This window comes from Pavona decussata, unplaced genomic scaffold (genome assembly GCF_977016875.1).
Source record: "Pavona decussata unplaced genomic scaffold, jaPavDecu1.1 SCAFFOLD_13, whole genome shotgun sequence".
Taxonomy (NCBI): domain Eukaryota; kingdom Metazoa; phylum Cnidaria; class Anthozoa; order Scleractinia; family Agariciidae; genus Pavona; species Pavona decussata.
Window position 1 is genome coordinate 2,351,874 of NW_028145436.1, and position 22,190 is coordinate 2,374,063.

The 22,190-nt window shown below is 39.6% G+C and overlaps 1 protein-coding gene and 1 long non-coding RNA gene across 5 annotated transcripts in view; one reads left to right on the top strand and one right to left on the bottom strand.

The window, feature by feature from the left end:
- Nucleotides 1-22,190, bottom strand: part of LOC146487861 (uncharacterized) — a 108,013-nt gene that overhangs the window by 74,364 nt on the left and 11,459 nt on the right. The gene's annotated exons all lie outside the window — the stretch shown is intronic.
- LOC146487865 (TNF receptor-associated factor 4-like) overlaps nucleotides 8,255-22,190 on the top strand; it is a 133,477-nt gene continuing 119,541 nt past the window's right edge. For 2 of the 4 annotated variants that reach the window (XM_085128111.1, XM_085128089.1), the window contains exons 1-3: nucleotides 8,255-8,432; nucleotides 9,080-9,143; nucleotides 12,502-12,603. In XM_085128111.1, coding sequence (XP_084984237.1) covers nucleotides 8,260-8,432; nucleotides 9,080-9,143; nucleotides 12,502-12,603 — 339 coding nt within the window. In that variant the 5' untranslated portion in view covers nucleotides 8,255-8,259. Of the gene's footprint in view, nucleotides 8,433-9,079; nucleotides 9,144-12,501; nucleotides 12,604-21,142; nucleotides 21,308-22,190 lie in introns of all 4 variants that reach the window. The other 2 variants (XM_085128096.1, XM_085128081.1) reach the window with 2 other exon arrangements.

A 22,190-nucleotide genomic window follows, 5' to 3' on the forward strand; every position in this document is an offset into this window, starting at 1 on the left:
TTGGAAAATCAAGTCAAATATAACCCCAAAACAGGGCAAATATTGGAAATTTATGATAAACCAACAGGCAAAACAGATGCAATAGCCATGCAACATGATGTTGATTATTCAGTCTGCAAAGATGACAAAAAATGTAAATTAAAAGCTGACAAAAAGATGGTAAAGTCATTGGATGCGATTCCTTATAAGGATCGTCAATGGGGACATTGGTTGGCAAGAAATGCAATAAATACAAAACAGAAACTGGGTCTTGGGGTTCCAAAAAACGTCAAAAGCCGTCGGGTAAAGAGGAAAACTGGCAAGAAAAATTAGCTAATGAGCTGCATAAACCCATAAGACGTAACTTTACTCGGCGGCGTGTTATTGTAAATAATATTGATGAAATATGGGCTGCTGACCTTGTTGAAATGCAACAATTCAGTAAATGGAATAAAGGTAGTAGGTATCTTTTAATGACTATAGATGTTTTTAGTAAATACGGTTGGATTGTTCCATTAAAAGATAAAAAAGGTGAGACCATAACTAAAGCATTTCAAAGCATTTTCAAAGAGGGTCGAAAACCAAAGTATCTATGGACTGATAAAGGCTCAGAGTTCTACAAAAAACATTTCAAAGACTTGCTCAATAAACATAACATTACACTGTATTCGACTGAAAATGAAGAGAAGTCATCAGTTGTTGAGCGCTGGAATCGAACGATTAAAAATAAAATGTGGAAACGATTCACTGCTCAAGGCAATACAATGTATCTGGATATTTTGCCTAAAATATTGAAGCAGTATAATAACACTAAACACAGTTCAATAAAAATGACACCGACAGAAGCATCTAAGAAAAAGAATGAAGGGACTGTTTACTTCAATCTATTTGGCAATTTAACACAATCGTCATCCCAAGCAAAATTCCAAGTTGGTGAAAAGGTTAGAATATCAAAGTATAAAAGAAAGCTGTTTGATCGAGGTTATACAGAAAACTGGTCAGAAGAGGTCTTCATTATCGATAAAATTCAATACACCAATCCGATCACATATAAACTGAAAGATCTCAATAATGAAGAGATACAAGGCAGCTTTTATGAACCAGAATTATCGAAAGCCAAACAGGAGATATTCAGAATCGATAAAGTTATCAGGAGAGATTACAAGAAGAAACAAGCTTTGGTAAAGTGGAAAGGATACAATGATACCTTTAATTCTTGGATCCCAATCAAGGATTTAGTCGATGTTCAAAAATAAATAAGCTCATTCTATTCGATACAGTCACGGCCTCACGAATATTCGATAGCGAGTCGATCCAATAAAAAAATCTATTGTTGTGTGCAAGATAAATGATATTCTTACCTCAAAAAGCGTCTACAAACATCAGAACGATGAAAGTGGAAAAATAAATGTCCAAAAAATCCCAAAACATGAACGAAAACATCAAAACACAAGCTCTTCACAAAATGGCGACAAAATGGCCGACACGTGTATTAACAAACTAGTGTCCAGTCCGCTTTGGGTTGTGTTATCGTGAACATGCATGAAAGCGCATGCGTGTTAATCCAAATCAAGCAATATTACGCAATATACAGAAAAATAGCACCACAAGTGTAAAAATTTCAGAACTGAGTGTAATATATAGGTAATCAGGCCATTATTATATTAGTTCACAAACTCTGGTGAAGCTTTAGGGTGGTGTCAGTTGGCCCCTGACTGAAACCTGTTTAACGGCTTGTGCAGATGGTGAATTACTGAGTAGTGTGGGATGTCTTCCAGTAGACGGTACCTCCAGGGTGAGCCCGCTCAGGCCCTACTGGTTTACAGCGGGGTGCTCAGAGTTCGTCCCAGGACTCAACCTCTATCCCAGAGGTAAACTGGGAAGGGACAGCCGCATTTGTCCAGCAGCGGGAAAAAGACCTGGCTGGGGCCAGGCAAGTAAACAGCCAACCGAGCACCCCACGTTCAGAGTTTTGTCCATTTTCGTGACAAGTCACACAACGTCACGCGTGACAGTAACGACATCCAGTCACACAACATCCATAATGATTATTTTTTTTATCCAAATTGGTGTTCAAAAATATTGTATTCATCATTCAAATCAGCGATTGATGAGTTGATTGGATTTAATCGATGATTGTTTGTGAGTTGGGGGTCAGTTGGGTGTCATTTATGAAAGTGAGGATTTAGGTTTTTGAAAAACCGAGGATAAAAATTTAGGTTTTTGAGAAACCGAGGATTTACGTTTTTTGAGTTCATTGTTGAATCAGGTATGAATTCAGTGATATTTTCAAAAGTGAGCCTATATGCCCAAATATCTAACTACTTAAGAGTCTGAGCAGAACGTATCATGAAGTCTTTGCTAAAAAGCAATTCATGGTTAGGTACCATATAGTCACCCACATAACGCTAACCCTAACCCTAACCTAACCTAACCCTAACCCTAACCCTAACCCTCCATACAGTTACCCAACCCTCCACATAGTCACCATTACCTTACCATGAAGTATATGCCTCTTTGCTTGACCTTCCATCGCATTTGACATAAAGGGTGTCCAAACAAAGTCCAACAAGAAATAGCGAAGATGAAAAAGTCGTTCTACAAGAACAAAGTACAACACCTAAAGAAAGATGATTGCCGCAAGTGGTGGAACATCATTAATCAAATGTCTGGTAGATCTGCAAAGCCCTCTTGTTTCTCACTGGAACACGATGGAAAAACTATGTGCCAACAAGAACTTGTTAATAGTTTAAATCAGTTCTACGTTTCAGTTTACGCGGACATCCCACCACTTGACGGCAAGATACTACCTGCTTTTCTTCCTGCTGTGGCAGGAGGTTTAACTGTGCAGCCCCACGAAGTCTGCAAGAAGCTGCTCGCCATCAAACCTTTAAAAGCCCACGGTCCAGATAACGTACCGTGTCGCATAGTTAAAGAGTTCGCATATGAACTGGCTGAACCCATCACCACTATCTTCAATACATCACTCCGATCCGGTATTGTACCTGCGGTCTGGAAAGAATCTAATGTAATACCCATCCCAAAAATACAATCACCTATGGACGAAGGCGACTTCAGACCTATCTCGTTGACTCCTTGTTTGGCCAAAGTTCTTGAAGATTTCGTGGTCAAATGGTTAATCGACGATGTCAAGGACAAAATCGACCCAAATCAGTTTGGATGTCTGAAAGGAACTTCAACGACGTTTTGTCTACTTGACATGATTCACAACTGGCTTACGTATCTCGACTCACCCGGACGACATCTCCGCCTTTGCTTTCTCGACTTCTCTAAAGCTTTCGATCGCATTGGGCACAATGTACTAATAGAAAAGCTTCTGGTCTTAGGCGTTCGCACATCTTTAATACCGTGGATTATAAGTTTTCTGACTAACCGCCGACAACGCGTTAAGCTGGCTGGCTCGATCTCTGACTGGCTCCCAATAACTGCCGGCGTTCCCCAAGGAACAAGATTCGGCCCAATATTGTTCCTGGTAATGATTAACAATTTGAATATCCCAGATCCCGAATCTTGCACTTGGAAGTATGTCGATGACGTATCGTTGTCTGAAGGGCTTGTAAGAAATAGCAACTCAACTATCCAAGCTAGTCTCGATACCATCGCCTCTTGGAGCTCCAGTAACTGGATGAAACTTAACGCTAAAAAATGCAAAGAAATGCGGATTTGCTTCCTAAAGGATCCCATAGAACTCCCTCATTTGAAGATCGATGATCAACAATTAGAGCTTGTAACCTCGCATAAAGTACTTGGTCTGGTCATTCAGAATAATTTAAAATGGAACAATCACATTGAATCTATTGTCACCGAGGCTTCTAAACGCCTTCATATACTCCGAGTACTCCGTCGAGGGGGCGTTGAGATTAATGATCTAATTTCTATCTATTCCGCCCTGATACGATCCTTATTAGAATATTGCTGTGTAGTATGGCACCACGCTCTTCCCTCCTACCTCTCACAAGAGTTAGAACGCATACAGAAACGTGCGTTCAAAATCATAGTTCCCGCGCTTTCCTACTCAGAAGCTCTTCATTTCCTAAATTTAAGAACATTAGACGAACGACGTAGTGAACTTTGTGTTAAAACTCTTGAAAAGATCTCAAGAGGAGGACCTCTTGTTAAACATCTTCCAGTAACGAGAGGGCACATGCATCACTATCAAACGAGAAGCGCTAATAAATATACATTAATTAAATGCAGGACAGAAAGATTGCGCCATAGTTTTTTCCCAAGCACTATTTTAGCTTTCAACGATCTTTAGATTTTTAGACTTTATACCCAATTTTTAACTTGCATAAGTATGAATTTATTTGTAATTTTGATATGAAACTTATTGTAACCCAGTCCCTCATTGATTGATTAACAGTATGTAATTCTTATAGTTGTACAATTGTAACCACATTGTAATTCAGATTAACTGCGATGATGATGGAATTAAACTTCTTTATTATTATTATTATTATTATTATTATTATTATTATTATTATTATTATTATTATTATTATAACTCGCCAAAGGAAAGTCTTCAAATTGCCTACTCGGTTTTTTGACTTTCACCTCACCGACGATGGGCCTTAACCTGTACGCTTTAGTCTGGCTTCTTGTACTGGACACAGACTGTTTTCTGCTTTTTTTTCCCACTTGCTTGAGTTCGTTTAGAGCCGTGAACAACGCAATTTGCTCCAGCCAATCATGAATTTATTTAAACTTTGTCGCAAAGTTTTGAAACTGAATGATATACCTATTACATTACGATTGGGCAGAAATGCTACAATTCTCAGAGAAAATTGAGTATAGGCCATCATGTGGTCAGGACTGGGCGTGTTATAGGGACCCCGGTGGGTAGAGGCTCACAAAATCCAAAACCACACATACCAAGGAACACATATTCACGATATGTTCACACTCGGCTCGTTTGTATTCTACCAATGTAGAGTTATATTTTTCACGATATTTACCTGCAAGAACTGATTGTAGTTGAACAGTCATTTTTGTTGCTGCTAAAAGAAAGGGTTGTAGAGCGTTTGTGTGTAAACGTTTCCACATTTCACATTTCTCATTTCTCTTGTTTATAGATCAGTTTTTCTCGTCAATGTAGGAATTCGTTTCAATTATTCTAATTAAAAAAAACTTCATTTGTTGAATTATCCCTGTATTCGCCAGCTGCATTATTTAATTGATGTGTTGGACTTCTATACTAAATCGATAAAATCATGAAAAATCGATAATATCAATTTGACACACCAAATTAATTTATCGATTGTCACCTATTTCCGTTATCAATCGGTAAAAATCACTTGATTGCTATCGACTTTTATCGTTTGAGTAAGCCGGGAATATTAGAAGCCCATGCTGTTGACTGTCCTTTCCCAGTGTCTCCTTATGGAGGTATGAAAGCTTTTCTAGTCGGTCTAGTATTGTATCTCGTGTTTCATTAATTTAATCTGACGCAGGAGACATAACATCTACGTTGACGCGGTGATCTAAGGTTGGAATAAACTGACGAAAATAAAGAAAGATAATGGAGAATATCAGACTCTTTCAGTTATTATTATTCTGTTTTTTTTTTCATTGTACATTTATAGTAGAACAACCTATGTTGTAGATAGCAACGAGTGCAAGAATGTTAAGAACTAAGTTTGCAAACTGAGGACTTTTTTTCTTTTTTACGCTTTCTGTATCCAAAATTTCAGCTTGTGTAATCTGACCCTTGAACTGGTCTTCTTCCTAACTTGTCCTATATATTAGATTTTCGAGTTCAGTCAACAACAAAAACACACATAGAAATATGGCCTGGTAATGGCAAGCTGTATTCGAGGGGAAAGAGTTACATCAGAATGGACAACAAAGATCTGGGACACTAGCAATCTCATTTACTCAGGGGGTCGGCTCGTTAGCGTGTTACAAGTAAAGTTGAATTTGAGTTAAGATTGATAACAAGATACCTAAACGCCACTTAATGGTATAATAACATACAAGCAAACGAGAAAACAACAACAACAGCAGTAACGAAATTAGGGGGTTCCTTTAAACATTTCCTAAACGCAACCGATTACTTCGTGATACGGGGTCCCCACCAGAAGAAAAGCACAAGGCGTATTATATCGCTGACTTTGCAAAATCATCGCGACCTTAGTCCATTCATTTGTTTGGAAAAATAATCCCTTGTTCCACCGGTAACCGCTTTCAGTTATACTATGTCTCTGTGTTAACTTTTTTTCCGTTGTTTTTGTCTTACTAGTTTTTCCAAAACTCGCTGATGAAGAGAGACTAAACGAGGTGATCCTCTAAAGTTAATAGCTACAGGGAATATTTGAATACTGCACTCACAATCGGCGCTATCAGCCGCAGCTTTTTTATAGATTGTTGACCAGGTTACATTATTTATTCTTTATTTTCGATTATTTCTGCTTATATTCCTTCAAATATATATATGTAAGGTTTTCGTAAAGCCTTGAATCCATCATGTGCTCTTATCGCACATTTGTCCCACCCATATCCTTGCATAAACATACCCTGGCTGTCAGATTTTTATTTCGCGCGTCTTTTTCTGGTCCAGCAGTCGTCAAGTGGTTGGCCATACAGGCCGGCTAATGAGCGGAGCAAGTCGTCAGAGTAACTTGCGGCGCAATCTCAGAAACATTGTCCCACCAAGATCGGGCGAGAAACGCCTCTGGTCCATAGAATAAAATAAACGCTTCCTTAAGGAGATATGAAGCAATAGCTTGTAGCAGTATTAATCACGGCAATATCAGCCGTCGGAGGTAAAACATAAGGACTGCGCTGTCTTCTCGGCAGTACATTTGAGCAAACTCCTTGAACACGAAAAAGCAGGTCAGTTTTACTGAGGCTCTCTGGGAAAGCTAAAAAATGTACGGGAAACGACTGAAAGTTGAGTAGTGAGTTGTCTGAATTACGACTGGCAATTATTCCATCCAAGGGAAAACAAAACGTACTTTTGGAACTGTGTCATCTTGTTGCTTGTTTTGAGACTCATCATGACGTTCTTTCATATCCCGTTTTACAGGTGTCACATTGGGTTTTCATTGTAGTTACAAAGCCAATAGGCACAACTTGACTTAGTCGCTACTGACATTCTATAAACAATGGATTTTAATACTTAACACCAGATATAAATGTCTTAATCAATTAATCTGGAACAGCAACTAAAGTTTAAAGAAAGTTCTTCAAACAACAACAACAACAACAATAAAAGTGACATTCAAACTGTTTTGTTCTGCTATCTCTCATTTTATTAAACAGACAATTTACAACGTTCTACAATAACTTTTCTGAAGTATTACGGGGAAGTTTTGCCGTCAGCACTTCACGCTATGAAAATTTTTTTTTGAAAGTTACATACTCGAGAACCCATTTTGTCATCCCCTGGGCTTACTACTGCGATCCCCCGGGAGGGTACTCCCTTAAATGGGCTATATAGATATGTGCGGCCCCAAAGCCGGTAAAAATAGGGTATCGATTTTCGCTATTTTGCCGCCATTTTGATAATAAATAGGGTATCTATTTTTTCAATATAGTCTTGAATTTCTGTTTTTTTTAGAAGAAGCTACAGTTCTTCATCATGATGTTTACAGCAACTTTGTATGTGCACCAACGGCTTATCACACGATGGGCTCCAGGGGTTTTTGAACTGAAGTTGACCAGACACTATCAGGTCATAAATAGGGTATCAAATTTTGGTCAGGTCATAAAAAGGGTTAGGGAAAATCGCAGATTTTGGTCATAAATAGGGTAAGGGTTTTGGGAAGCGGGCCGCGCACTCCTATCTAATTTTTTTGGGAGTACCCACCCCCCTCTCCCCCGGTGCGATCCTCAAGTGTAAAACCGATGTATTTTGAATGCGAAAAACTACATGATACAGATATAAATTGTTCTGAATAGATTTCCTTACCGGATCTCTTGTTGTGGAGATGCAGTATGGTTTATATACCAAATGTCTGAGGGCAATGTGCAATAAGAAAAAAAAAATTCAAACGCAAAAGAAATCGTTGAAACACCGTTTGCTGAATTACTTGACGCTGTTTGCGAAACAAACTTCCTCCTTCGAGGAATTGACCTGAAATTGATCCGACATCCCAAAGTTCCTTTCGTATTTTCTTTCTTTCTTTCTTTTTTTTTTCCGAAAGAGTAAACAATCAGACTGTCACGGTTATTCGTGACATTGAAATAATATTCTTGACTGTTAATTGACAAACGAAAAATGCCAGGTCACTCATGACTGATCCAAAAGAGATGACAAATATGGCGGAAGCTGAAGGATATCCATCGCTTGGTGGATACGACGAAGAGTTTGTGAGTGCAGTGGATGAAGATTGGCAATGTCCAATCTGTCATTTGCCCCTGAAAGATACAGTCCTGACGGAAGAATGTGGCCATCGATTTTGCAGGCAGTGTCTTGAAGGGCACTTTTTAAGGTTGGCTTAATTTAAGCTTTAATATTAAGTGTTATTGCGTGGAGGAATCGCAAGGGGACTTATAAGGCTGAGCTTCTAATCAAACCCTTTTTCTGGACTCTTTATAAATCGAGGAACACTTTTACATGTAATACAGCCGTGAAATATAAGCTGTAATGAGCATTGTAGCAATTGAAGACATGAGCGAAAGATACCTATATAATAGCAACTGTTTGTCTGTAAAACCCTAATTTGACGAGTTTGTTCGTTTAAGTCTGAAAACGAACAGGAACGTAGTGTACATTTGATCAGAAATAGTTACGGAAAAGCAATGCAATTTAACAGAATACGCCGACAAAGTGCTTATTTTCCATAGATTAGTAAAATCAGTAGTGCGGAAATTTGGCATATCTCAGAATAATTAAACATTCACCGGCTTACGCAACTGTTGTTGGTTGTTTATTTATATCATATTCTTCATAAAGGAACTGAGTTGCTCTGTTAACGGCTGCTGCAATATTCAAACCTGTCTATGAAAAGAAAAGCATGAACAGGGCTTCAAGTGAATGTGCAAAGGCCTATCGTGGTCGGTATTTATTATTATCAAAGATTGCAGTCTGGCAACCGGGATTTTGAATTTAAAATTTGTTTGAATTATTTTTATACAGGCTGGAGCGTGACAACAAACCATTAAGCTGTCCAGTGGATCGAAACAACCTGACTCGCGAAAGGGTAAGAGACATAAAATAAAATCTTTACATATGAATAATAATATATGCCACAGTCATGTTGAAAACTTTCACACTTGATCAGTCGGAAGCTTTATCAGGGGCAAGTATCAGTAATTTAATCTATGATAAATCTTGTATAGATTCGTTAAAAAAAAGGGCAAATAAATGATGCTTAGAGCCCTGGTCAAACGGCGCACGATAGTGGATGATAGTCAAAAATATCATCCACTATGCACTATTATCAACTATCAAGCGGGTGGTCAAATGGCTCAAAGAAACTCGTGATAGCTGACGGGCTGACGATAGTTTACATGAGCCTCTATTGTCAGGCACATGCTAAGTGTCAATAAACTTCGCAGAGATAAAGCTGCCTGCTTCGTTTTACTTCAGTTGTTGGAAGAAGTAACTGAAAATTAGCATACCTCAGTGACCAACGCGAATCTGATTGGCTACACAGGTGCCGCCTATCGATCGATAGACGGCAGTTTGTCAGAGCGCGCGCGATTTAGCATGCATCATTGCACAAATATATCAAAATTAATGAAATAAAAATATGTTTTTGCTTAAAAGATCAATCACTGAGGTATGCTAAAACAATTAGACGGCTCGCTCTCGGTTTCTATCGCCTTTGATAGTTGGCTCGGGACTTCGCCCCTCGACAACTATCAGCCGATAGAAACCTCGATCTCGCCGTCTAATTGTTAATTAATCTTGAGAGCGCTGATTGAGAAAACAGCTGACAGAAGAACTATCATGAACTATCATGCGTGTGGTCAAACGGGAAAACTGTCATCAACTATCATGAAGAATTCGAACACGTTCAAAGTGAATGATAGTTGATGATAGTCGATGATAGCGCATGATAGTTGGTCTTCAAACGAGCGCGCGAGCTCTAACTATCATCGACTATCATCAACTATCATTGACTGTCATGCGCCGTTTGATCAGGGCTTACAGGGTGTTTCAAAAGTTCGTTCCGATTTAAAGTTGTTTATTTCTTAAACAAATCAATTGTTTGTTAGAACTTTTTCAATAAATTGAGGTAGATAATTTATTAAAATGGGTGGCAATAGCAATTTTAATTGTCAACTTGATGCCTTTGTTTCGATTTTCGCGCCAAATGTACACACGCGCGTTTTCCCGCCATTTTTTCGCGCCTTTGATGCATGTTGTTCCTTTCCCGAATTTGTTGTTATTCTCTGATTTTTTTCGTGAACTTTCTGCTTTCTCTGTTACGAAAATGAAGTCAGACATTGTTTATGATAGAGCTCAAGCAGCCATATTACGATCATCTGGTCATTCAGTCAAAGAAATCGCTACATTTTTTAACAAGACTAAACGTTGGGTGAACAAGTGGTCGAAAAGAGAGTGCTTCGAAGACAAACCAAGAGGCGGGCGACCGTCTGTTTTGACGAATTGTGCTCGAAAATCCATCGAGAAAGCCAAGTACAAACGGAACAATTCAACAACGAAGATTGCCAAGAGTCTTCAGCAGAAAAATATCCAAGTTTAGAGCATAACGGTGTGGAGATACATGACTAGGAAAGGATGGAAGGCTGCAAGCTAAAGAAAATACCTCTCAGTATTGAGCGAAAAGCAAAGAAAAGCCCGTTTGAGATTTGCCAAGAAATACGCGAGGCTGACAGCAGAGGATTGGGACAATTTTTTATTCACAGATGAGTGTCCTAAATATCTTTTCCAGTACCCAAATCCAAAAAACGATATTGTATGGGGCTCGCAGGAATGTGATGTTCCTCCAGCTTTCCAAGTGAAGCAAAGTGCAAAGGTGATGGTGTGGGGTGGCATGACGGGTCGTGGGCTCACAAAGTTACACATGCTACCCACGGGCCAAACCGTAACTTCTGAATACTGCATCAACCAAATCCTTGAGAAAGAAGTCAAACCGTTAACATCAAGGCGTCAGGTTACAGGTGGCCCGATAGAGAGGAATCTGTTTAGCTCAAAGAAAGAGATGACATTCGTTCAGGATGGAGCACCGGCTCACACTTCAAAGGCAACTCAGAGATGGTGTCAAAAGAATCTGCCAAACTTTATAGCCAAGGATGGCTGGCCAGCGAACTCTCCTGATCTCAATCCCATTGAGAACATCTGGAGTATCATTGACGAGACAACGTACAAAGATCGATATCCAGCCCCCAAAACGATGAAATAGCTGAAGAGGCGACTACGCTTTGCATGGGAAAATGTGACTCTTGACACGCTAAAGGAACTCGCACATTCTATGCCTAGGCGATTAGAAAATGTCATTAAAAATAAAGGCGGGCATTCTGGTTACTACTAATTTGAATGATCGAATGAAAAATAAGCAAAAAATAATATACCTAATTTTTAAAGAGGTCGTTTAAATAAATAATGAAACGTTAGAAGAAAACAAATCGGAACGAACTTTTGAAACACCCTGTAATTATGAAGCTACGGGAACTGATTGAATTAAGCATAGTCACTTTGCCACGAGCAAGCAATGATGAAAAGTATTGAAACTAGTTTGCTTTGAATCAGAATATGAAATGGATCGTAATTTCGCTGAGCCTGTGCATCTAGTTTTTGCAAACACCACAGGAATTTCTCCAAGGACTGGCATGTTTTTCTTGGAGGAAGTGCTGAACTCAGGCACGGCTGAGGAAGGGAATGCTGCCTTAAAAATCAGGGCCTTTCAAGTTAATTATTGGTGAGGCAACAGTGCGGTTCATCGAATCCTCCTTGTTACCAAAATTTGCCCGGCCAAATATACCAAGAACCGAGATTTATGTGCAGGTAATGCTTGTTTTCCTCATGCCTACTCTGGGACCTTAAGTCGCCGTAACTTTGGGCGACTGTAGGGCGATTTAAGGCAACTTAAACAAAACACACTTTAAAATTGAAGCAACTGATTTTAAGCGACTTAAGGCGATTTTTCGGCGACTTATGTCCCAGAGTGGGCCTTTCCTCGCTTTCTTTTTTGTCAGGTTTTTGTATGCAAGAATTAATCAGTCCGAATAGGATCATAATTAATGTGGGTAGCGAAACTCCTCCACTCATATTTGGTTTTGCTCCCTGACTAGAGCTTACCCTTCTAGCAGAGCGTTTCTTTTTGGCAAGTTTTTAACATGTACGGAAGTCGTTCGCGTGTCTTGTTATCAGTTGCTTAGTTCCCTTGTTTAGCGTCCCCGAGAGACACTTAACAAGCCAACATGCTTAAAATCATGCCAGAAAGAAACGCTCTGCTAGAAGGGTAACAAAACCTTATCTTTAAACTCGACTTTTCTGTTTCTAAAACTTCTTATGTCAACGAAGGAACTATAAATAAACGCTGTGGCTAGCGTCATCCTGGACTTTTCTTCTTTCTTTCTTTTCTGTAGGACATGTTCCCTGACAAAGGAACAAATAGAAAGGTTCTCTCGTTTATTATCAAGTGTCCAAGTGCAGGATGTCAGTGGACTGGTGAACTGAGGTCAAAAGACGTAAGATAATCCATTTCCTGAAATAATTTTTGTGAAAATAGTGAAAATAGATAATAAGTGGGTCATTCTTGATTAAACCTCCCAGGAGCGATAAGTGTCAAGTCAGAAATTATTAGTACTGTTGCAAATTTTGCACAGCGTAAATACACAAGGATAACGCTCTGTTGAATATAGACAAATCATGGTTTACTAGAAATAAAAAATAAAAAATAACAAGACCGGATTAATTATGTGAGCCAGATAGTCTAAGCCGCACCCAACTCCCCTTGACGCGTCCCGTGGATGGGACAGAAAGGCGGATAAAACAAACCTATCAGCGCATGCAAGACGACTGCTCGCAAAAGAGGAATACGAAGATCGCCTCTACTGGTAGACTACCTCGCTAGTCTACAGAGAAGTCAATGGTAAACGATAACGATCCCTTGTATTATACTGCCATATTTAGACCTGAACTTGAGGTATAGTCCCACTTACCCAGTTAAGAATTAAAACGCTAATAGGACATTTTAATTGTTTGAAAAGCCCTTTTTCCCCACAAGATTGTATCACTGTAATAATTATTTCTGAAAAGTAATCAGACAACATAAACAGTTGTGAAAACATTTTAAAATAAGATTGTTTTTGTTCTCTCTGTTCATAAGAGCAAGATATTGTAAAAGTATTTAAGAGCGGCTGCCTGTAAGAATCGAGAACTGCATTTCAGCGACCCCTAGGTCGAATTTCTGATATTTCGCCTGAAGATACCTTTGGATTAACTATTTTCGAAAATCGTATTTTAAAGTTCCAAGGTATTTTATTTTTTGAGAAAATTGCGAGAGTTTGAAATGCGGTCTAGGTGCGGTCACGGGCCGATGAAAACCGCGAAAATTTAGGTCAGAGGACGAAGCCCCGTTCACGGTGTAAAATAACCCAAGAACTTGAAACTTTACACAAACCTAGACCAACCATCTCACAAGACAATCAATACAATAAACATTCCAAACTCGCTGGCTGCTTTCTAAAGCATGCAGATTTGTGTGCGCTACTCAAAATGGCCTTGAAACTAATGCCTATTTTCATTAAAATAAAAGTGTTTCTGGTATGTCATTTTCTCTAAATTAAATCTCATATCTCGAAAGACGAAGAAAAGAACTTCATTTGTTCCAAGTTTCAAGCTCTGATTCAAACTCTTTCCCACTCAAGAAAGATCGAATATGCGTGCGATACTTGCGGATCGCAATCACGTCACGAATTATGAGATCAGAAGCGATTCACAATCCCTTGACATCTGGAGCCCGTGAATGTTTCCAAACATCACATATTGGGACCTAAAACTAATCAGACTGACTGAAGGCAGCCATTCAATGTTTTTCGATCCCAGATTTCTTTCCTATTCTGCTCTAAAATAATATAGTTATTCTGGTCATATTAGCCTATATAACATGTGCAAAAATTTGCATACCATTTCGATGTCGTAGGAAAAAGTAGTGCAAATCAAACTTTACAACTCCTTTATCTTCTTAAATGAAGCAGTCGATCAGTAAAATGGAGAAAAACGTGTGACTTTGTTCCTGCCGTGTTGTTTTGAGCGTTCGTTTTTAGCAGAGACCGGCTCAAATCAATAAGCTGGTGTGACAAATCAACTGTCACTCGAAATTCACTTCGTTGATGTGGGTAACGCGCACGTGATCCTGACCAGGCACTTGCGCGTTCAGGGCGCTTTTAGAAAAGTACTGCTTGTGGGCCAAGCTGTGACTACCCTGGTGATGATGACCTTGTCAAGCTTAAAGACTGTACAAGAGATCTGAGAGCCCACCTTTCCAGCTTTGGTTTTTTCCGCGAAAAAAACTTGAGGTTCAAGTATTAGTGTCAGTTTTTGGTTTTTTGACTTACAGTAATGCAGATCCTGGAACGTCGATTTTTTGTAAAAAAAAAAATCTATCCATAACTACCATCCCTACAATTAGAAATATGAAATTTGTAACTTTGACGGTATCAGAGAAATGAATTCCCAACCGTCCAATCGGCGACCTCCTCCACCCCCATTCATAACCCCCTGGCGATAAGCGTCAATTGTGGCTATTGTTTACTTTCCTAAACCGGTTTTCTCGCTGTTCCTGTCAGTTTCTTTCAATTTCCGAGAAGATAGGAATCTAGCCAGCCTTGGTCTGTCTGATGATGGCCTTGAAAACTAACTTATTACTAGCGCAAGCGGGTGAGGGCTGTAACTACCTTGTTACTAGCACTTGCGCGTGGGGGCCGTATTTCGCCTATACATTTTCCAATTTCAGATTTCCTGTTATTATTTTTTCACGGAGTTGAAAAAATCTAGCAGGAGCAGCGAGAACACGGTTTAGGAAAGTAAACAATAACCACAATATTATTGACGCTTATAGCTGGGGGGAAGGGGGGAGGTCGGTGGGAAATTCACTTCTATGCTCTCAAATATACAGATTTCATATTTTTAATTGTGAGCATGGTGGTTATAGGTGTTTTTTTTTTCCCGAAAAAAAATCAACCTTCCAGTGTCTGTATAACTGTTAGTTAAAAAATGAAATGACAATAATTCTTGAATGTTTTTCGCGAAAAAAAAAACAACAACAACCAACGCTGCCAATGGGCTCTCGCATATCTTGTACAGTCTTTTAACTTGACAAGGTTTTCATCACCAGGGTAGTCGTAGCTTGGCCCACGAGCAGTAATTTTCACTATTTACAGTTTCTAAAAGCTAAGCGTCCTGTACGCGCGGATTCCATACCGAAATGCTTGGCCAGGATCACGTGCGCGTTACCCACATCAGCGAAGTGAATATCGAGTTACAGTTGTTCAGTATCACACTGGCTCATTGATTTAAGCCGTCGCTGCTAAAAACCAACACTCAAAACAACACGGCAGGAACAAAGTCACACGTGTTTCTCCATTTTACTGATCGACCGCTTCATTTAAGCAGATAAAGGAGCTGTAAAGTTTGATTTGCACTACTTTTTTCTGCGACAACAAATTGGTTTGCAAATTTGTTGCACATGTTTCGTAGGCTAATTGACCGGAATAAATGTATTATTTTAGAGCAGAATAGGAAAGAAATCTGAGATCGAAAAACATTGAATGGTTGTCTTTAGTCCGTCTGATAAGTTTTAGGGCCCAATATGTGATGTTTGGAAACATTCACGGGCTCCAGATGTCAAGTGTTTGTAAATCGCTTCTGAACTCCGAGTACTCTGAACTCCTGATCGCCAATCCATTCCATTGGATTCCGTTTGTGTGTATTGGACAACACTCGATCAGTGTTGTCCAATACACACAAACGGAATCCAATGGAATGGATTGGCATGCGAAAACGAATGGTCGATTGGTACCATTGGTACCATTGGTACAAATGGAAAAGTAGTCAGTCGATTGGTTTTGATTCGTACCATTGGAACGAATGGTAAGTTCCTCAGTCGATCGGTATACCATTTGTAAACTGCATCTCATTAACTGACTTGTAAGCCATGCGAAAACGAATGGTTGATTGGTACCATTGGTGCATTGGTACAAATGGCCTGCATTGTCCAATACACACAAACGGAATCCAATGGAATGGATTGGCATTCCATTGGTACACCATTGGTGAATTGCATCTCATTAAGGGGACTTAGACTATTTTCGCTACGGTTCGGTTTGAGTTCAGCTGGATTCCGTTCGTCCATTGGTACCAATAGAATGACTTGTAGCGTTCTTGTTTCGGTTCATGGATAAAGAACGATCGAGGTATATTCACGTATAGCGGGCTTGTTTCGGTTCATGGATTAAAAAACGAGTCATATTCATGCGTAGCGCGCTTTTTTCGGGTCATGGATTAAATAACAAGTTATATCCATGTGTAGCGCGCTAGTTTCGGTTCATGGATTAAAGAGCGAGGTATATTCATGTGTAGTGCGCTTGTTTCGGTTTATAGATTAATGAACGAGTACCGGTAATATTAAAGAACAAGTTGAATTCATGCGTATCGCACTTGTTTCGGTTCATGGATTAAAGAACGAGTTATATTCATGCGTAGCGCGCTCGGTTTCGGTTAATGGATTAAGGAACGAGTTATATTCTGTGGAGGGCGCTTGTTTCAGTTCATGGATTAAAGAACGAGTTATATTCATGCGTAGCGCGCTTGTTTCGGTTAATGGATTAAAGAACCAGGTATATTCATGTGTAGCGCGCTTGTTTTGGCTTATGGATTAAAGAACGAAGTATATTCATGTGCAGGGCGCTTGTTTTGTTTGGCTCATCGATTAAAGAACGAGGAATCTTCATGTGTAGCGCGCTTGTTTTGGCTCATCGTGCATTAAAGAACGAGATATATTGATGTGTAGCATGCTTGTTTCGGCTCGTGGATTTAGGAACGAGATAGATTGATGTGTAGTGCGCTTGTTTCATGTTGTTTCGGCTCATGCAGTAAAGAACGAGGTATATGGAATCCAATGGAATGGATTGGCATTCCATTGGTACACCATTGGTGAATTGCATCTCATTAAGAGGACTTGGACTATTTTCGCTACGGTTCGGTTTGAGTACAGCTGGATTCCGTTCGTCCATTGGTACCAATGGTACGATTAGTACCAATAGAGTGACTTGGCATTCCATTGGTACACCATTGGTGAATTGCATCTCATTAAAGGGACTGAGGCTATTTTCACTACGGTTCGGTTTGAGTACAGATGGATTCTGTTCGTCCATTGGTACCAATGGTACAATTGGTACCAGTAGGGTGACTTGGCATTCCATTAGAACACCATTGGTGGATTGCATCTCATTAAGGGGACTTAGACTATTTTCGCTACAGTTCGGTTGGAGTACAGCTGGATTCCGTTCGTCCATTGGTACCAATGGTGCGATTGGTACCAATAGAGTGACTTGGCATTCCATTGGAACACCATTGGTGAATTGCATCTCATTAAAGGGACTGAGGCTATTTTCACTACGGTTCGGTTTGAGTACAGATGGATTCTGTTCGTCCATTGGTACCAATGGTACAATTGGTACCAGTAGGGTGACTTGGCATTCCATTAGAACACCATTGGTGGATTGCATCTCATTAAGGGGACTTAGACTATTTTCGCTACAGTTCGGTTGGAGTACAGCTGGATTCCGTTCGTCCATTGGTACCAATGGTGCGATTGGTACCAATAGAGTGACTTGGCATTCCATTGGAACACCATTGGTGAATTGCATCTCATTAAGGGGACTTAGACTATTTTCGCTACGGTTCGGTTTGAGTACAGTGGGATTCCGTTTGTCCATTGGTACCAATGGTACGATTGGTACCAATACAGTGACATGGCATTCCATTGGTACACCATTGGTGAAATGCATATCATTAACACATGTAAGCCGTTTGAAACTTAAACGAATGGTCGATTGGTACCATTGGTACCAATGGTACAAATGGAAAAGTAGTCAGTCGATTGGTTAGCCATTGGAATCTGCATCTCAAAACAAACGTCATGACTTGAATATAGGTCGATCTATAAGCAAAATACCCTGATTCTTTAATGCCATGAGCCGAACCAAGCGCGTACGCATGAATATAACTCGTTCTTTAATCCATGAACCGAAACAAGCGCGTTACGCATGAATATAACTCGTTCTTTAGTCCATGAACCGAAACAAGCGTGCTACGCATGAATATAACTCGTGTTTTAATCCATAAACCGAAACAAGCGCGATACGCATGAATACAACTCGTTATTTAATCCGAAACAAGCACGTACGCATGAATATAACTCGTTCTTTAATCCATGAACCGAAACAAGCGCGTTACGCATGAATATAACTCGTTAAAAGCGCGCTCCACATAAATATAATTCGTTCTTTAATCCATGAATCGAAACAAGCGCGCTACACGTGAATATACCTCGTTCTTTAGTCCATGAACCGAAACAGGTGCGTTACCCATAAATATAGCTCGTTCTTTAATCCATGAATCGAAAAAAGCGCGCCGCACAGAAATCAAAATCGTTCTTTAATCCATCAACCGAAACAAGCGCGCTACACGTGAATATACCTTGTTCTTTAATCCCAGAGCCGAAACAAACGAGGAACACATGAATATAATTCACCCTTTAATCCATGAACCCGAACAAGCGCGCTACGTATGAATTTAACTCGTTCTTTAATCTATGAACCGAAACAAGCGCGCTACACATGAATATGACTTGTATATTCATGTGTAGCGTTCTTGTTTCGGTTCATGGATAAAGAACGATCGAGGTATATTCACGTATAGCGCGCTTGTTTCGGTTTATGGATTAAAAAACGAGTCATATTCATGCGTAGCGCGCTTTTTTCGGGTCATGGATTAAATAACAAGTGATATTCATGTGTAGCGCGCTAGTTTCGGTTTATGGATTAAAGAACGAGGTATATTCATGTGTAGTGCGCTTGTTTCGGTTTATAGATTAATGAATGAGTACCGGTAATATTAAAGAACAAGTTGTATTCATGCGTATCGCACTTGTTTCGGTTCATGGATTAAAGAACGAGTTATATTCATGCGTAGCGCGCTCGGTTTCGGTTAATGGATTAAGGAACGAGTTATATTCTGTGGAGGGCGCTTGTTTCAGTTCATGGATTAAAGAACCAGGTATATTCATGTGTAGCGCGCTTGTTTTGGCTTATGGATTAAAGAACGAGGTATATTCATGTGCAGCGCGCTTATTTTGGCTCATCGTGCATTAAAGAACGAGATATATTGATGTGTAGCATGCTCGTTTCGGCTCGTGGATTTAGGAACGAGATAGATTGATGTGTAGTGCGCTTGTTTCATGTTGTTTCGGCTCATGCAGTAAAGAACGAGGTATTTCGCTTCTATATCAAGGAAGATTCAAGTCATGCCGTTTGTCTTGAGATCCAGATTCCAATGGTGAACCAATCGATTGACTACTTTTCCATTTGTACCAATGCACCAATGGTACCAATCAACCGTTCGTTTTCGCATGGCTTACAAGTCAGTTAATGAGATGCAGTTTACAAATGGTATACCGATCGACTGAGGAACTTACCATTCGTTCCAATGGTACGAATCAAAACCAATCGACTGACTACTTTTCCATTTGTACCAATGGTACCAATCGACCATTCGTTTTCGCATGGCTTACAAGCCAGTTAATGAGATGCAGTTTACAAATGGTATACCGATCGACTGAGGAGCTTACCATTCGTTCCAATGGTACGAATCGTAACCAATCGACTGACTACTTTTCCATTTGTACCAATGGTACCAATGGTACCAATCGACCATTCGTTTTCGCATGGCTTACAAGCCAATTAATGAGATGCAGTTTACAAATGGTATACCGATCGACTGAGGAGCTTACCATTCGTTCCAATGGTACGAATCGTAACCAATCGACTGACTACTTTTCCTTTTGTACCAATGGTACCAATGGTACCAATGGTACCAATCGACCATTCCTTTTTGCACGGCTTACAAGTGTTAATGAGATGTATTTCACCAATGGAATTCCGATCGAATGAGGAGCTTACCATTCGTTCAAATGGTACGAATCGTAAGGCGTCTTTGACAAATCGTAATCTTTTACCAATGGTACGATTGGTGAGGGTGTTTTGACGATTCGTATCCGTTTGTGTATATTGGACATGAGTGGCCTTCGATGCAGAACATTTGAAGTAAATTAATGTTAATCTAGTCGCTATTTCTAGTTATATCGGTGATTTTTATTACGATCTAAAAATATATCAAATGGTCTGAATTGTTTACATCGGAGAACTGCAACTCCGACAAACACGTTCTCGTTAATAGCAGTAAAAATTCTCCATCGGTTATTTCATTATTAAAATCGATTTCTGACTTCTTTTAACGAAAACTTGATGGGTGCTTTCAATTCGACGAAATTTTCGAAAATTTCGGGTGGGAATCGAACGGAACAGCATCTTTTCCGGAAAAGATTTTCGACAATTTAGGACAACCTTTTCAGCTGTTCCCGAAAAGTGGAAACCGACCGAGAATAAGCCCGTTCCATTCGAGACCGAAATTTCCGAAAATTCAAATCGAAAATTTTTGGTGAATGGAAAGCGCCCATCCTATTTAATCCTCTTCGAGGGAATCTGTCGTCGTATTGCGCCTGCTCAACTGTTTCCAATTTCGCGACGCAACCGCGTCCTCTCCTCAGTCTTTCCTCGGTTTTTCCGTCGCCGTTGCCGTTCCCGTCGTCGATGCTTAAAGTCTCTATTAATTGTCTTGTGAGATGGTTGGTCTAGGTTTGTGTAAAGTTTCAAGTTCATTGGGTTATTTTACACCATGAACAGGGCTTCGTCCTTTAACCTAAATTTTCGCGGTTTTCATCGGCCCCGTGACCGCACCTAGGCCGCAATTCAAACTCTCGCAATTTTCTCAAAAAATAAAATACCTTGGAACTTTAAAATATGATTTTCGAAAATAGTTAATCCAAGGGTATCTTCAGGCGAAATATCAGAAATTCGACCTAGGGGTCGCTGAAATGCAGTTCTCGATTCTTACAGGCAGCCGCTCTTAAATCCTATTTTTCAATTTTGTTAAACAAAACAGGAGCATTTAGAATCCTGCCCACACAAGGTTGTTTCTTGCACAAACGAACATTGTCAAGTGAAACTAACAAGGGACGAAATGCAAAAACACGTGACAAACACGTGTGAATGGAGGATTCTTCTATGCAAGTACTGTAGTGCGTCACATGCAGCGTGTAATACAAAGGTAAGAACCTTCGTTTGTTGAGAAGTGAAATAATACCGCCGTTTTGAACACATTAACAGCAAATTAAGTGAGTGGTTGAATTTCATGATGCTCGACAGCGATCTCTTAATTGTGTCAGCCTGCAAGCGAAAAAAAAAAGATAGATAAATAAATAAATAAATAAATAAATAAATAAATAGATAAGTAAGTAAAAAACTAACTAACTAGCTAACTAACTAACTTAAAAAAGGAATTCAAGGCAAAAGCAATTGAACGTCATTTAATTTACCTCGACGTTGAGTGCTACTTTTCTACTAAGAGGAAATTATCCGATTTTTAAGGTTCTCAATAATGAAATGTCTTCCGTTGTTTCTTTAAAAGGTCCACCAAGATGAATGTAAAAGATTCCCATTAAACTGTCCCGAGAACTGTGGAGCAATCATCCCAAGAGAAGAGGTAGGTTCAGTACTTGAGACCTTTGGTTAAAAAGGAGAGTTCAGTTGAATGCCCTGTTTTGTCAGCGGTTGCAATATTTTTATGTTCATTTTTCTTCTTCTTTCTCAGTTTATCTACTCAAATGTAGCCAAGAAAATTGTTACTTTTCAAATCCGAGAAGTATAAAATGGCGACGCAAAATTTTAGTCTAACACTGATCATTTTTAAAAGAGATGTGGTCGTATATCTTTGCTCTACCACTGGGCTATAAGAGAAAAAAAAGTACATCATTTTTATTATTCTATCATTTATTCCGGCCACACATTGACATTCAAATCCTAGTGGTATAAAGGTTGTTTGTCACATGAACCTTAAGTTTAATGGCCGAGTTTCCACGAGTCTCCCGGCGTAGTAATCGGAAGATCTTATGTTCGACTCCTGCTGGGAGAACTCGGATTTCTTTTTCCGA